General features: G+C 41.5%; 2 protein-coding genes across 3 annotated transcripts in view; both read left to right on the top strand.

Moving 5' to 3' along the window:
* Positions 1 to 292: 292 nt before the first annotated feature.
* Positions 293 to 5266, top strand: C19H20orf202 (chromosome 19 C20orf202 homolog). Its single transcript, XM_037810914.1, has 2 exons — positions 293 to 418; positions 4890 to 5266. The coding sequence occupies exons 1-2, from the start codon at positions 353 to 355 to the stop codon at positions 5121 to 5123; spliced, it is 300 nt and encodes a 99-aa protein (XP_037666842.1). The 5' UTR covers positions 293 to 352; the 3' UTR covers positions 5124 to 5266.
* A 7049-nt stretch (positions 5267 to 12315) lies between these two features.
* Positions 12316 to 16627, top strand: part of RAD21L1 (RAD21 cohesin complex component like 1) — a 48609-nt gene continuing 44297 nt past the window's right edge. For both annotated transcript variants that reach the window (XM_037812008.1, XM_037812007.1), the window contains exons 1-3: positions 12316 to 12459; positions 13659 to 13788; positions 15366 to 15459. In XM_037812008.1, the coding sequence (XP_037667936.1) occupies positions 12316 to 12459; positions 13659 to 13788; positions 15366 to 15459 (368 nt within the window). The remainder of the gene's footprint in view (positions 12460 to 13658; positions 13789 to 15365; positions 15460 to 16627) is intronic.

Below are 16627 nucleotides of genomic sequence, written 5' to 3'. Positions count from 1 at the left end.
ATAATAATAACATGTATTATCATTATCATTATTACTATTGCTATTTAAAGCTTTACAATCTCTGTGATCCTGTTGGCATCAAATCTTCTTGGCTTCTGGAACCAGCAGGCACTGAGGCAGCTGTACCCTTAATGATCTCCCTCCCTTCCTCCTTCTGTTTAGAGCACTGAAGCCCTTTAAAAAAAAAAAAAGACATTTTCCAACGTGAGCTACTTTCTGCTCTCATTAGCTCTGTCCTCAGTGCCTTGGCCAGACCCTGCTCCCAATTTGAAGGAGGTGGGAGACTGGAAATCAAAGGCTCCTCAGGCTCCATGACCAGGTCAACGTCAAGGTCTTTCCTGAGGACACTGAGATGAAAACAGCAGAAAAGCCAGCCCCAAATCTCGGGCAGACCCTGGAGTGGCTGAGAAAGGAGCTGGTAAGGCTTTTCATTTCTTTTACCTGCAGCCCCCATCCCATATTTTCCAAGGTTCGCTGGCCTTGCTACGGGCTCCTGGGCTGGGGCAGAGGCTGAAGGCTGGGATGTGGCCCCTACAGGGACCCCTTGGGGACTGGCCACACAGCACACAGCTGCCACCCCAGGTGCTGGGATAAGTAGGCCGTGGCCTACATCGGAAGCACTGGGTGCAGTGCGTGCCAGACTGGTTTTGAATGACACTGAGTTCCTGAGTATGTGCCCAGCTCTGCTACTGTGTGGCCTCCAGCAAGCAGCTTATACTTTATGAGCCTCAGTTTCTTTATCATAAAATCATTATCCCAACAATAATACTGACATCATAAGGTTGCTGTAAGGATTCATTAAGGAGACGTGCGATGTCCTTAGGGTCTGCTTGACATGTCCACATTGGCTATTGTATCCTCACCCAGGTGGACATGGAGTATAGCTGCTGTGTTAGGCTGGGTGCTCCAGAGAACAGAGACTCAAACGTAAGAATTCATTTGGAGGTAGGAGCCCAGAGGGGTGATAGTGGGGGAGCTCTGGCCTGAGGCAAAGGCCAACGCTATGCAAGGCCATGTGTCATGGTACTGAGCTGGTGACCACTTCTGAAGGAGGTGGCAGGATTTCTCCTCAGGGCTTGAGGGTGAAAGTGCAGGTTGGGGAATAGAGAGAGGAGAGGAAATGTATCTGCCCGGCTCACTCTTGTCTATTTCCTGTTGGTAAGGGTCCGCCCCACAGAACGCTACCTCTCTTGAACTTCATTTAATGCTTCTTGGCTTCTTGGTGGCAACTGCAACTTATGCCCTTGGTCGTGGTGTTTTCTTCAAGTCCAAACATGGAAGGGTGCCCCAGGGAGCATGGGACACCAGCAAGAGAGAGGAAGCAGTTCAGGGAACCTCAGAAGGCACCCAAGGTTCATATGCCAATAGTTCAGCTTCTCCTTCTCGGGAGGGATGGACAGGATTGTGCAAAAATGACTCCAGGGGCTCTTACTGGGTTGCCAAGCAACAGGCCGGCTGGGACCCAACCTTGTCTTCATCCTAGCCAGAGGGGGTGCACCAACAGGGCTTCAGGGGACCTGGGGGCTCCTGCCTCCAGCAGCAGGGGCTGCAGCTTCCCACAGTCCTCAGGCATCCAGATGCTGGGCCGCTGGCCTTCCTGTGTCCCCCCAACAGTGGGCACCTAAGCGGAGATCTTGGCCCCTTTTGCCTTCCTGAGCAGGGGTAGGGAGTTATCCTGCCTTCCCCACAGGGTCAGGTGAGGGACAGAGGGCCCCGAACCCATGTCATAAGCTGTACCTACCATTGTTATTTGTGAGAAGAGGCTGTGCTCCAAACCCTGTTCTACCCTGTGTCTAAACCCAAGGATGAAAACCTGAGACCCCAGGCCAAATCCAGCTCATGGTGTTTTCAAGTCCAAATGTGGAAGGTGCCCCAGAGAGTGTAGGACACCAGCAAGAGAGAGAAGGAGGCAGTTCAGGGATATGTTTGTTGGTTGGTTGGTTGGTTTGGGTGTATGGGGGTGAGGGTAGGGGAGCACGCAGTTTCAGATAATATTTTCAACAATATATTTGCCATCATTTAAAAATTAGGAGAGGTCACATAAAGATCCAGACTTCTGGCTTCTCTTGAGCCCTGGGGAGACATGTTAAATTAAAAATTTAACATTTTAAAAAGAGAAAGCAAAAGATTAAAAATATATGGAAAAAAAATGCCTAGGGACAAATCAAAGAATGAGTGGAGGGGGTGGGTGATCATGGCAGAGAATTCTAAAGCAGAGGTTCTGAAAATTTGGTTTTAGGATCCCTTTATGCTCTTACAAATTATTGTAATTTGAAGCATGGTCACAAAAAACTTTTGTTTATGTGAGTTATATATATCAATATTGACTAAATTAGAAGCCAAAAGTGAGAGGTTTTTAATGTTTATTTATTAATGCATTTAAAAAAATAAACTCATTACATGTGAAAAAAGTAATTTTATTAAAAATAAGTATAGTTTTCAAAACAAACATTAGTGAGAAGAGTGGCACTGTACTACTTATTGCAAATCTCTTTAATGTTTGGTTAATAGAAAAAAGATAGCTGGATCTCACACCTGCTCCTTCATTCAATCTGTTGCGTTATCACACATGTAGCTTCTGGAAAACTCCACTTGACACTCATGAGAAACTGAAATTGAAAAGGGCAAATAAGCTCTTAGTATTGTTATGAAAGTAGTTTTGGCTTTGTGGGCCCCCTGAAAGGGTTTCCAGGACCTGAGGGGTCCCTAAACCTCATGTTGTGAAGCTCTGTCCTCAAGAGTTCTTGCCTGCCTGCAGGATCTACTTCACTTTGTTTTAATATGAAGCCACTATCACCTTAACAGCTATAAACAGATTTGTTTGCTATAGTAAGGATTAAAGGATATGGTGAGGTTGTAAATAAGAATAATAATATTAAATGATGATGATGATGATGATGATGATGATGATGATGAAGAACAAGAACAAGAAGAACAAGAAGATCACAGATCTTGGTAGCTCAGCATGACACGTTTTAGAGAGTGGTTTCCAGTGGACTAATTCATTCAATCCTCCTAAGATCCTTGCCAGGTAAGTCATTTGCTTCTGTCGCAGGATAATATCTCTACTGGAGAATCTGATAATGAGGATGCTGACTCTTTTCTATGCTGCTTTCATAGACCATCTAATGTTTTCTGTTCTGATAGTGAAGAACCAGTTATTCCTTCTGATAAAGAAGCATATTTAACAGACCTTTTACCTAAAAACACTCAAGTGCAATTTCCAAATAATAGAAAGTGGAAAGTCCTTACTATAATAACTGGGATAGATGATTCATATCCTTCAAGTCCTATATTAGAAAATTATACTGAAGGAAAAACTAAACAGTTAAAAAAGCTGTGAGTATTTTCAAGAAATCAGAAAGGTCCTCTCAACCTTCTTAGATAAAGAAAACATGTAATCATCTAACCCTCTGTGAAAACAGGATGAGGCTGCAGCTGTTACTTTAATCAAAATAAGTTGTAAATAATGTAGCAAGGTTGAATACAGTCCTAATCAAATGTATGTTTATCAATATAATGTAATGGCTAAACTAATCATAGAATAAAATGAGAAAACTATTTTAACAAGTTAGAGACAAGTAGTAGTAAACGCTTTCCTAATTTTTAGACTTTATATAAGTAAAAAGTATATTATATTGCTCTTACAAAAGTCATAGCTTAATTAGTAATAATATTATCAGTAGGGTTTTACAGGCATTCAAAGCTAAGTCTCTGATAACGTGGATCCCCTCCTTTGATTTTGAACCACTAGTGGAAACTTCGCTTTGTGAGTCATTCGTGTTCATAAAGCATCATTTAATGTAAAACTAGAATGTGGTTTGATTGAATGTAAATCAAAGGTGCTATAAATTCTCTGTAACTGAGACCAGGGGGAGCTCTCTGACCTCATGTCCAGCTGTGTCTGGAGGATTAGGGGCTCCCAGGCTTGGTAATGTATCAATTAGTTTTTACATTATAAACTTGTTCCTTTTACCTTAAGTGCTCCTTTGGTAAAAATGTATTAACGCTGAATTCTTGTCTTGAATCCTCTTTACTTTTAAACCACTGTCTGTCCCTAAACTCTAAATTGAATGGGAGGTTGCTTGATGAAGCCCAAACCCATTAAATCATGACCTGATAAGGCTCAGGCCTTTTCTAATGGAGATCATAGGTTTGAGGTGTAAAGAGACAAACCCGTGACACTTCCCTCTTTACATATCAAGAAACTGAGGCTTTGGCAGGCTCAACCTCTGCAAGGTGATACAGCTGGCAAATGGAGATCCTGTTAGGTCGGAGTCTTTCAAGAATCCACACAACGCAGTGAGTCAAAGTTTTAAGTAGAAAGTTTAAGATTTATTAGAGGAAGAAAGCAGGTGGCAGCCAGCGAAAAGAAAGAAAATGGCTCCGGCTCTCTCTGAGAGCAGCATTTTTAAAAGAAAAAAACCACGTTGGGAGGGGAGGGGGTTGGGAGGGAAGGGTGTCTGCTGAGTGGTGTCCTGTGCCCTGATTGGGTGTGGGCTTGTCAACTCTTGAGCTAATTGATTGCTAGGGTTCTAACTCACTACTCTTCTTTGAAGTGCAGGTGTACTATCTATGTGGAGGGAACAGGCCTTTTCTGCATGCCTATGGTCATTTATCTTATGGACATATCTGATCTTACTTTATCCGCCTTTTTGGGAGTTGAGGCGCCACCATGACTGGAATTTCTAAAACAGCCTTCAACCCGTATTTTATGGCACATCTGGTTTCTATGAGATAAGCTGCGGGGCCCCTGGGTCAGAAATTCCTTCTATATGTTAGATTCTTTTCTGGGTTCTGACAGCTCCGATGAGCTGGTGCCAGGAGCCTGCTTTGTGGGAAACATATGGCACTCTGCCCAGTCCCTCACAGACCCGTTCTTCTTCTAGTCTGAGATGCAGCTGCAAGACCAGAGACTCCTGCTCACGCTGAGGCATCTTCACAGCATCCTGGAGGAGCTGCGCGCTGAGAGTGCCCACTGGGAGGATGCCAGGAGCAACGGAGGGACATCTCCCATCAGAGCTCGAGTGGGCTCTGAGGGTCGGGGCTGCCAGCCCACCTGCTCAAGACGGCTGGCTCAGCTCCTTGGGGGGGATGACAGCAGACGAAGTTCCCTCCCTTAGACAGGCCAGAGCTGACATAGGGCTCAAACTCTCCTGCCACTGGTCTAAACATTATAGTGTTGGGGGAAGAGCACTGGAATGGGAGTCAGGAGGCCCCAGCTCTGGGTTCACCTCTGCCCTCATCTGTTATGTGTCCCTGGATTTGTCACTTAACCCCTCTCTGTGACTGGTGCCTTTTCTGTAATTTCCAAAGGTTTTGTGTGAGGCATAAATAAGATATTGGGTGTGAACATGCTTCAAAAGTACAAACATGTCATATGCCTTCTGGCAAGCACCATGGCAGTAATCCTACACTTGGGAATTCCTCACAGGGCAATTGTTAAGACAAAGAAGGAGTCAATATGCAAGGGTGTTTATTGAGCGTTGCCATGGTAAAAAATCAGAATATTGTGTAGTGACTTGGAGGTTCTTTTCTGGCTTCCCTGCAGGCCTTCCCACCTCCTTTCATCTAGCAACAATAGGCCCAGCCACTACCTTGACCGGAGGGGTGGACTTGTGACCAGGCTTGGCCAATTATAATTCATGGTTATCCCAACAACCTGTTTGGCCCAATGGGTAAGCAGGTGCCCGCCAAGCCAATCACAATCCTTCCCTGGGATTGTACCTGGATGCTCTTTCTTCCTGCAGTTGCAAAGCTGGCTATGTGGCTATGTTCCCTGCCTGGTGAAGAAAGTCTGTCTGCAGTAGGAAGGAAAGAGGCTAACTAACATTTAAGTAGAAATAAAAAGGCAAAAAAGAGATGAACAGAGAGGAAGAATCCTGGCTCATATTCGTCCCTGGTTTCAAACCCTAGTTCTATGAGTTACCCTTGCATTCTTTCCAGCTCCTAAAGCCAATAAATTCCACGGCCACTCACACCAATTTGTTTTGCAAATTGGGTTTCCCTCATCTGCAACCAAAACAGTCCCGAGGAATACAATCCAGATGTTCAAAGACAAAAAGGAGAGAAATGATTAAGAAAATGGCATTTCATTCATTCAAGATTGGCGGCAACAAGCCTGTAATGTCCCAAGGCTAAGGATATAGCAAGACACTGACTTCATTGTATGAGATGCTGGAGTTGTAAATTTGAAAAGTTGTAGTTGCCTGTAAGAAAAACTAAAATGAAACAGGTGAAAGTAAAGAAGAGTCTTGATGTAAAAGGGTCCAATTACTGGTAGGTCTTTATATGTTGTAAGAATATTGTTTTTACAGCCTTGAAAAAGCACACCCATTGAATACAGAGGCGGGAGTGGGGGGGGGGGGCGGATTACAAGTACAGTGTTTGTTGTTGGATTGACCTGGGATTTTTATATAATATTTGATACCTATAAAAAAAATCTGCTCTGTGGTGCTGAGGCCAGCTGGGACCCTGCAAAAGAAACTTCTGCATTGCCAGCTGCACCCTGTTAGACTCTGCCATTAAGCAGAGTGGGACTACAGAGAGACTGCAAGAGGGAGAAGGGACTGGTGGCTTCATCTCTGTCCCCTGTAGCTTCTCACAGCCTTCCTGTTCCTATCAGCATTACCCAGCAGAGCTTCCTCACCTCACAGCCTCAATTCCTTCTGGGATCTAGGTCCCAGCCCCTCAGGGGCCCTCCCCTGAGCTCAGAGACATCAGCCCTAGAAAGCCAATACCTCCTTTCTGAAGTCTGGGTCCTGGCCTTACCTGGTCCTTCTCTGAGCTTAGGGGTACGAGCCTCAGCTAAGCAGAGCTCTCAAAGTTTACGGAAACTAGGCTGTAAGTGGGCGCCACCTGGTGTCCACACAGAGCAGCGCTCCCCGGAACCTGCGCGCGCTTTCCCCACGTGCTTTCCTGCTGTGGGGCGTCATACCCGGAGGGCCGTGGAGGATGAGTCACTCTGGCTCCAGGGATCTGGATTTGAATTGCAGCTCTGCCACTAACTGAGTGACCTTGGACAAGTCATGTCTCCTCTGACCCTCCATTTAACCTTAACTCTAAAGTGAAAACTAAACCTCAGAGCTCTGAGGAGGATCTTCAGAAAGTCCTTCGTAAATTGGGAGTAATGGGGGGAGAGGCAGTGGAAAGAAGCATTTTCTGCAGTAGAACATGGTGGATTCATAAAAACAAAATATTTATTGCACACCTACTGTGTGCCAGGCACTGCTCTGGGTGCTGAGAATGTAATAACAAATAAAACAGACAAAATTCAGGCTTTTGTGTGCTTAACATTTTAGTATTCTGGTTTCTAAGTCACCCATTCATTCATTTAAAAATATTTTTCTGCTCCAACTAGGTGCCAGGTACTTTCCTAAGCAAGGGAATAGAGGTTTATCCAGTACGGCTGGAGCACAGGGGACAAGAGGGAGAAGGTTGGGCAGGAGCAAATCCAGGTTTTGTGGGGCCTGAAGGTTGTCAAATTTACTGTACTCAAGAAAAAGAATACAAAGTCACAATATATAGAATTAGATTAGAAAGGGAATTTCTTTTTCTATAATGAGAGAAGAAATAACAAACTACGAATTTTGAAAAGCTGGCAAATATCACAAACATCATAAAATCTAGAAAAATAGCATACCATTTTCATTAACATGGCTCCATCATATTTTTTCTGCATTTTTGGGTGTATATTGTTTGATCCATCTAGTCATAAAACAATAATTTCATGTTATTTCCTAAAAAGAGACCAGAAAGATAATTCAGACTTTCCCTTATGTGGTTAATTGGCTTTTTTGTGGATACTTTAAACAATTTTAAGTTGTAAAGCTTAACACAATGTATATTTTTAGGATTATTGTCAAATTTGGGAAAACCTCTTAATTTTCTTTCATACATAGCTGTAAGATTTCAGGGCATTTCAAGTTTTTTTGTACAGTGACTAATTTTAAATACTATGATATGACAGTATGTTAACCTGTTTACTGTTGAAGTCTCCACTGTAGTGGCTTCTTACAATTTCTATGTTATCTTCATCCACATTGGCATTTCATGTCAAATAAGCAAGAAGTGTAAATCCTTTTCCACTGTACTTATAGGATTCAGTTCTTTTCATTAATTGGATTATCAAACGAACCAAAAGTCTGTTCATTACTCTGATTTGAAATTCATCTATTCCTCTTAATGAATAACTACTTTGGGTATGATTTTCAGACATTTCATCTGTGAGCATCAGACACCATTAGGGCAAATATGCCATGTAAGACATGACCCAATTCAGTGGGGCCATAAAACCTGCAACTTGCCACATGGACATCAGACTCACTGTAGTACTGCTACATGTTTGTATCCTACAAAAACAGTGCTCTGATATCTTCTAGTTTGTGTAATTCCCATTAGAAAAGAAGAAAAATGTGCAGTGGCTGCACTGCCAATCGTATTTTCAGCAGGAGAGAACTTCAGCTTTAACTAGGCTTTGATGAGAATCAAATCCTCTGCTTGCAATTTAACATGTCTGATACATGCAAGTATTTTCCATAAACGAGCTTCTGGCTCTGTGTGTTTCAAACCTTGCTTCCCGTCCACCACGCACATACTCTGAAGCTGGTCATTAAATACAACTGATGGCCCTGCCGCTTCACGTCAGAGTGCAGGGTGAGGCAACACAGCGCAGTTATATTCCTGGAATCCATTTTCACATGGAGATAATGGCTATCAATGACTTAATTATAGAGGGAAGTGACTGCAAACCACATAAGTAGATCCTTCTGAACCTAAATTAAATGTACTCCCAACTTAACTCTGCCTCAGTTGCATACCCAAATGCCCTCAGGCACTCCACTGCTGTCAACATGGGGTGATGGAGGGAGAGTCAGAATAGAAAGAGACATCAATGTTAAAGAATTACAGCTAGATACCTTATTTCTGCCAAGTTTACAAAAACATGCCTATGTGAACACGTTGCTACGTTTCTCCCCAAATCCTGGAGGGGCTCTTGCAAGCATGGGCCCTCAAACTGAAGACTCATTTTCGTCACGGTTAAGTCCACCCATCTGAAAGGAAGCTAGAAAGATAAGTAGTGAGGAGACCATGCAGGGGCTTGTAGTTGGTAGAAGGGGGTTCAGGTGTTATTCTAAGAACAACAGGAAGACTTAAGGAGCTTTTCTGGGGGGTTGGGTGGGGAGGTAGTCAGGAGTAACATGGTTTGATATATGTTTTTCAAAGACCCCTTTGGCTTTAGTATGGAAAATGGGCTTTACAGAGGGAAGGCTACTGGAGTCTTTCCAGGAGAGAGGTGGCTTAGACTAGGGTGGGGTGGTTGGAGATAGAAGTAGGTGGATTAAAGTCGTATTTGAAGGTGGGGTGACGGCTTTTTGATGGATTGGCATTGAGGGAGGTGCGTGCGGCTTCAAGGGTGTCTCCCAGATATCTGATTCAGCGGTGGCTGTGACACCATTTCCCGAGGTGGGAAAATGAGAGCTAGACCTGAGTCAGAATCCTGTCTCCACCACGGACAGACTGACACTTCTTTCTTGCAGGGCCATTTCCACATCAGCAAAATGATAAAATCTGTAACTTTGTGAGGTTGTTTAAAGAGTAAAGGAGATAACCTATGAAAATGTCCAGCAAGGAGCCTGGCACCTTATCAATAACCTATATATTGGATGCCATTGCTGCGTCAAAATTGATTAGTATTTATTATGAAACTCGAGGGAGGAAACCAGCCTTGGGTCTTCAGACTTGGTGTGATTTTTCTCAGCTGCTAGCAATTGGCCTTGGCTATTGAAAGCTTTGATATTTCAGCAGGAAAATGTTTGCTGATCCCAAAGCGTGGGTCAATGTGCTCTTTTTAATAATCACAGCAATAACTAATATTTACTGAGCAAAATTTATTATTGCTAGACACTATGCTAAGCCCTTTACGTGCTTTACCTCATTTATCCCTTACAGTACCCTCTGACGCAGTTCCTTTTATGATCATTTCCATTCCACAGGTAAGAAAAAACGAGGTTCAAGGGATTAAACAGCTTCTCCAAGGACCCTTGGCTAGTAAGTAAGTGGAGGAAACAGGACTTCATTCTACGGATGTTCAGAGAACTGGCAAAGAGGTCAGACATTGTCAGAATTCCATTAGGAATTCTGAAGCCCCGGCCCCTCCCGCGCCAGTACGAGAGCGCGAGAACACGGGTCCCTGCCCCGCCCATCGCCCCGCCCCCCGCCCAGTCCTGTCCCTCCCTCTGCCCGCCCCGTCCCTCGTCCCGCCCCTCGTCCCGCCCCCAGGCCTGTTCCTCACTCCTCCGCCCCGCCCTTCGCTCCGCCTTCCCGTCCCGTTCCGTCAGTCCTCTGCCCGCCCCGCCCCTCACCCCGCCCCTCTCACTCCTGTCCGATCCTTGGCCCGCCCCGCCCCTATCCAGCCGCTCACTCGCTGAAGCCCGGCTGCACCCGGAGCGGAGCGCCTGACGCGCGCGCTGGCGAGCCTTCCTCGCAGCTGCTGCTCGGGCGCACCTCTCCTCAGACCCGTCGCTTGAAAGTAGGGCACAGCCCGAGCGGGTGGGTGATGAGGGCTCCGGCCACCCTCACGTCCGCACGCGCGCCGCCGGAGCTCCTCGCGGCTGCCTCAGCTTGCCATGCGGAGCCCTGAGGGTCCCGCCGGAGGAAGAGTCGCCGCTGCCAGGAGCCCACCCTGGACCAGGGGCGACCCGGGGCCCCCTCGCTCCCACGCGTGGAGGAAACGGGCGCTTACGTTCACCCGTCTGGCCTCAGTTTCCCTCTCTGAACAGCGATCTGTGGAGGGAGTCCTGGGCGGTCCTGCCCTTGACGCTCCGTTTGGCTTTCTCCTCACTCGCTGTTCCCTCTCCCAGAGCATCCCTCTCCTGTTTACTTTCTACCCCTTCCTCCCGCCCTTTGCAACTACTTCGCCCACCACCATCCCGGTTCCTTTTCTGAGCCCGTGGTCCACTAATTGGCCCATTCCCTGTTCCTAGTTCCATGTATTATCGTTAGCTTTACTTTGCGTGAAGTAAGTTCAATCTAGAAGTAACTCCCAGAACTTTTAGGGGTTTTCCTGAGTGGAAAATCAATGCCTCAAGAATATTAAATCAACGGGTTTTTTGTTTAGTTATTGTTGATGTTTTAAATATATTACTAACCACACACCCGGGAGCAATTAAAAAAGATAAATTGGAATTTATTTCAGAGATCATAAGGAAGAAAGTGGAACCAGGGCAGTGCACAGGCCATCAACATTAAATCTCTAGATGTCAAGCTGGGAAATGGGGTTTTAGTAGATGCAAACCTTTAGTTGGGACCTAACGTTTTAATTCTTGAGGTGGAAGTGGGCATTGATCAAAGTTTTTAGCGCTGTGACTAATTTTGTTTTTGTAAATTTATGGCTCAATTTTTTCCTTTATCAAAGCTAAGTAGGAAAGAAGCAATAAGTTTCTATTACTTATATGTAAGGAATAATTCATTTCTTCTCTGGAAATCAACTAAAATGCTACAACTTCTCTTCTCATTTTTGCCTTAATAATAGAACTGTAGAATTTTATCCAGAATAGTAAAATCTGTGGAAATGTGCATTGCTTGTCTTTTTTTTTAAGTGAAGTTTCTCTTTTGCCATTCTTATGTCAAAATATTTTAATTTGATTCTTGTTTCCTTCCTTACCTTCTTCTAATTCTCTCCCTATAGTATCTTGTTTTCTTCATTTTTTTTCACTTCATGATCATTCGGAGTTCCATTATTTTAAAAAGTTAATATATTTTTGAATGAGCCAGGGCCTCTAGAAGAAAACAAAGAAATTCAACACCTGGATGTAAATCATCAACGATCCAATACTTCTTACATTCTTAAATATTAGAAAAGAGGTGACTTATGTTCAGTTTTCTTAATTTGTGTACCTTTTCCTGTTCTATTGTTTCTCCCCTGTTTCCATTTCCTTTTTATCCCAGCCTTTCTCTTTTATTTATTTGGCCATGCTTTTAAGAAAGTATGTGAGAAAAAATAAGTTAAATGTAAGAAGAGATCATTGATCAGGATATATTTGGACTGGTGTGGTTCACAAACTAATAGACTAGAGCTCTGAAATGACTTTATAATTTATATTCTAAATAAGGTTTTTTTTTTTACAAGAAAATAACAAGAACCAGATAATACTTTGAATTAGAAGATAATCAGAGTGTTATTTTTATAGAATTAATTAGAAGTATTTTTGTTTGCTGCAAAATAGCACTGAAAGGTTTTTGTATTCAAATTTTAAATATCTTCTTTTAATATTCTCTTTAGTTCCTTAAATACAACTAAGGAATACAGGCAACATGTTCTATACACATGTGCTTATGTGTAAACGAGGACCACTGGCCAAAATTTGGCTTGCAGCTCACTGGGAGAAGAAACTTACAAAAGCCCATGTATTTGAATGTAACCTAGAGATAACCATTGAAAAAATTATTTCACCGAAGGTAGGTTACTGATTAAAATAATAGTTTCCATTTGGCATGTATTTAACACTCACAAGGAATTAAAATGCGTCTATATTGAAGTCTATTTCCAAGGAAGTTTTGCTTCTTAAATGGCTTCCTCTGTTTTAATTCCTGTAGCATTTATTGTCTAACCATAAATATATTTTGGTTTCTGTTGGTAGTTAACTATTTCATATGTCTATCATAAATTGAACCCCAAGGAAAAAGTCATGTCATATCTATAACTATATCTATATCTATATCTATATCTATATCTATATCTATATCTATATCTATATTTATATAGTAATCCTTTCTTATTCCCTAGCAAAATACTGTATATATAGTAGGTATACAATGAGTATTTCTTGGAAAAATAATGAATTAATGAAGGATGTAGAAACAAAGATAATGGAGTGTGAATCAAAATATATGTGAAATCACTTTATAAACAGTACTCTGTTAATTTTTAAATATTATACAGCTATTATTAGAATTTACATCATGATTCCAAAAATGTAGCCATATTTTTATAAGTTAAATATTTTTGTTTGAGAGAAGGATGAAATAGAATTGGAACATACTGTGTGGCAGCACTGGACTAGATTTTGTGTTCATTAGTTTATTTAATCCTCACAGCAACCCTATGAGATGGGCTTCTTTTAGCATCAGTAAAGCGTGTTAAGAGCATGATCTTTTGTGGTCAAATTTTAATTTTAATTTCAGCCCTGTCACTTGTTAATTGTGTTACTTGGGGCCTGCTATTTAACACATCCAAGTCTCATTTTTTTTTCCTTCTGTAAGTAGAAGTAGTTGTCAAAATTAAATAAATTAAGGTATGAATGGCCTTTAGAATTATGCCTGGCTCAAATAGATAATCAAGTGTAGCCATTAATAATAAACTGAAATTCAAAGGCATGAACCCAAGTCTGCCTGATGCCAGAGTTTATATTCTTCTCATAATACCAATGATAGTATACATAACTTAAATCCCACATTAGATTATCTTCCCTGAATAAGGAAAAAGTGTATATAAATCACTTTAAAGGAAAAGGTACAAGTAAAGTGATTTGTTTTAAATAAGAGTACAAAATGTCTGCTTTTTTAAAGAGAAGAAATTGTTATGATCAGTAATTTTCAAAGAACAGGATTTATGAACCTAGTTTTTAATATTCTAATAATTTAAAAATTGTTGGAAGGTGAAAATTGCGCTTCGAACTTCAGGACACCTTCTTTTGGGAGTTGTTCGAATCTATAATAGGAAGGCAAAATATCTTTTGGCAGATTGCAGTGAAGCATTTCTTAAAATGAAGATGACATTTCGCCCAGGTATACATGCATGTTGATTTGTCTGGCTCTTCTTTGTTTCCTTTGCATTTTTATTTTGGGTGGGCTGTCTTAATTGGTGGCATTCTATAATTACAGAGTGAGTATTGTGCATTTGAATTTCTATTTGACTGAATCTAAGTTTCCATAATTAAGGACAAATTACATCCTTTCCCTTGTTCTTTTCCTGTATTTGCTGGAAAAGGTTATGCTTTCTAAACCTTGTAAAGTCCCTGCATATTTATATAAAAAATATACTTAAAACTGCTACACTTGTGTAAGAAGCTCTGCTATTTGGTTTTTGATGGGTCACTTAGTTTGCCCTATCTATTTTTGTCTTTATAAGAGAAATGAGAAATAGAATGATTGACAAAACCTATATATTATGTCATTGTTTTCAGAATTCTGAAGGCTCTAAGTAGCATGCGACTTATGAAATATTATAAAAAATTCAGAGAGGCATTCCAAAGTGCTAGAAATTTACATTTGTCATGAATCTAATGCTTGCAAAATTTAATTTATGTATCATCTGTTCCACTTTTAAGACATTCGTCATTTTCCAGTTTGTATTATGGTTATTTAGGTACAGGCCTTTCTCTCTCACTAATCTGCAAGCTCCTTGAAGTCAGGGTCTTTGTCATATTCATTTTCTGAATCTCTTATAGTACCTGTCTCAGTGCCTTGCACATATTACTCCCTCAATTTTTGTTGAATCAGTATTGACTGGTGTATTTTACTATTATTTAAAATATTTGTAGACTCTCTGAGGTAGATTTATCTCTTACCAAGTATGATTCATTTGTTCATTTATTTTTATTCATTATTTCATTTACTTATTCCACAAGTATTTACTGACCCCATACTTTGTGCCAAACACAATGTTAGGCTCTGGGATATGAGGACAAAGAAGACAGTAAGTTATCTTTTAGTCTTCTGAGGGAGTCAGATAATTTTTAAAAAATGAATTATTAAAATAATTATAGATTGGGATTGTGCTATGAAGAGAAATAAACAGAGCACTATAGTAGAAAATAACAGAGATAATCACTTCAGTTCAGATAGTTGGGAAAGCCTTTCTGAGGGGATAGAGTTTAAGCCGGTACTTGAAGTATGAGAAGTACCCAGCCATGTAAAAAGTCCCTGAGGGAACAGCATTCTGGGCAGAGGAACTGTAAGAGCCAAGGTTTTGAGGTGGAAAACTGCTTGCCTTGTTCAGGAAACAAAAAGGCCATTGTGGTTAGAGTATTATGAGTGAGGGGGAGAGTGTCATTAGATGATGCCAGATAAGTTTGTAGGGGTGCAGAGACCCGATTAGAAATTTGGATTTTTATTTAAATGCACTGGGGAAGTCACTGAACCATTTTAAGCATAGTAATGATCTGATTTACTTTTTAAAAATATCATTTTGATAATTTTGATTTGTTGAGAATAGTTGGACTGCAGAGGGGCAGGAATAAATACAGGGAGGCCAGATAGGAGGCTAAACAGTTGTCCAATGAGAGAAAATAGAGATTTAGCTGGGAGTTGCTTATTCTATATAGTATCATTGCTTATTAAATGTGGTTTTTTATTTCTTTCAGGACTGGTGGACCTTCCAAAAGAGAACTTTGAAGCTGCTTACAATGCTATCACATTGCCAGAAGAATTTCATGATTTTGACACCCAGAATGTGAAGTAAATTGTTTTATTTTCCTTCAATCTCGATTTTCTTGATGTTTTATTATTTTCATATTTGGATTTCATGACGGCAATTGAAAATAGTTAACAACCAGAGAAGTATCCATGCAGTTGATAAAGATTTAAATTTACTGTGAAATTCCAAAGTTCAGCACCAAAAATGTATTATTATACCTACTGAAAGTTGTTTGCAATATCAACAGTATTTTCATCCATTTGTTCAATTAATATTTGTTTGATGCCTCCCATATGCCAGGTGCAATGATAAAGCACAGCTCCTGGTCTCGTGGATCTTACATTCTAGTTGGGGTGGATAGATAATAAACAAATGAATATAACTACGTAATCAGCATTATGAAGAAAAATAGAAATGGGGTAAGAAGGAACAAGGTGATAGCAAATGCTACTTTTAGATAGCATAGTCAACACAGGCTTTTCTGTTAAGGTGAGAACAGAAACCTGAAGGAAGTGAAGATGCAACTCATTCGGATATGTGGGGGGAAGAACATTCCAAGCAGACTAAGTGGAAAGTCCTTAAGGAAGAGCACTTTGGACATTTTCAAGAAGTAGCAAGAAGGCAGGTGAAACAAGTGGGAGTGAGTGAGGGGCTGAGTAGTAGGAGATGAAGTCAGAGAGGTAGTGGGGCTTGCAGATGATACAGGATGTTGCAGGCTACAATAAGGACTTTTATTTTATTCAGATGGGAAGCATGGTGGGGGGTGGGCTTTGAAGAGAGGAGCGATAGGATCTGACTTGATTTCAGCCTGCTCCTCTAGCTGCTGTAAGGGGACAGGGGAGGAAGCAGAGAGCCTGTGAGGAGACTATTGTAGTAAGGAAGCCCAGGTGAGAGATGACTGTGATCAGTTCTGTCTTCATCTTATCAAGGTGGTAGCAGTCAAATTAAGGGTGTGTTTGAAGGCAGAGCCAACAGGATTTGCTGATGGATTGGATATGGCTCTAAGAGAAAGGGAGAAGTGAAGGATGGCTCTGATTTTTGTCATGAGAATGGAGTTATTACTTGATGAAATTCAGATAACCAGGGAATGGCAGATTTAAGTGCAGGGTTGGGGGAGGGGCACAGGGGCAGGTTTTAGGAAGTAAGCTAGGTTTGGACATAAATTTTGAGATAACTGTTACATATTCATGGGAAGATGCAGATAAGCAG

Source organism: Choloepus didactylus, chromosome 19 (assembly GCF_015220235.1).
Source record: "Choloepus didactylus isolate mChoDid1 chromosome 19, mChoDid1.pri, whole genome shotgun sequence".
NCBI lineage: Eukaryota > Metazoa > Chordata > Mammalia > Pilosa > Megalonychidae > Choloepus > Choloepus didactylus.
Note: the sequence above shows the minus strand (reverse complement) of the source record. Positions and strands in the feature narration are given on the sequence as shown.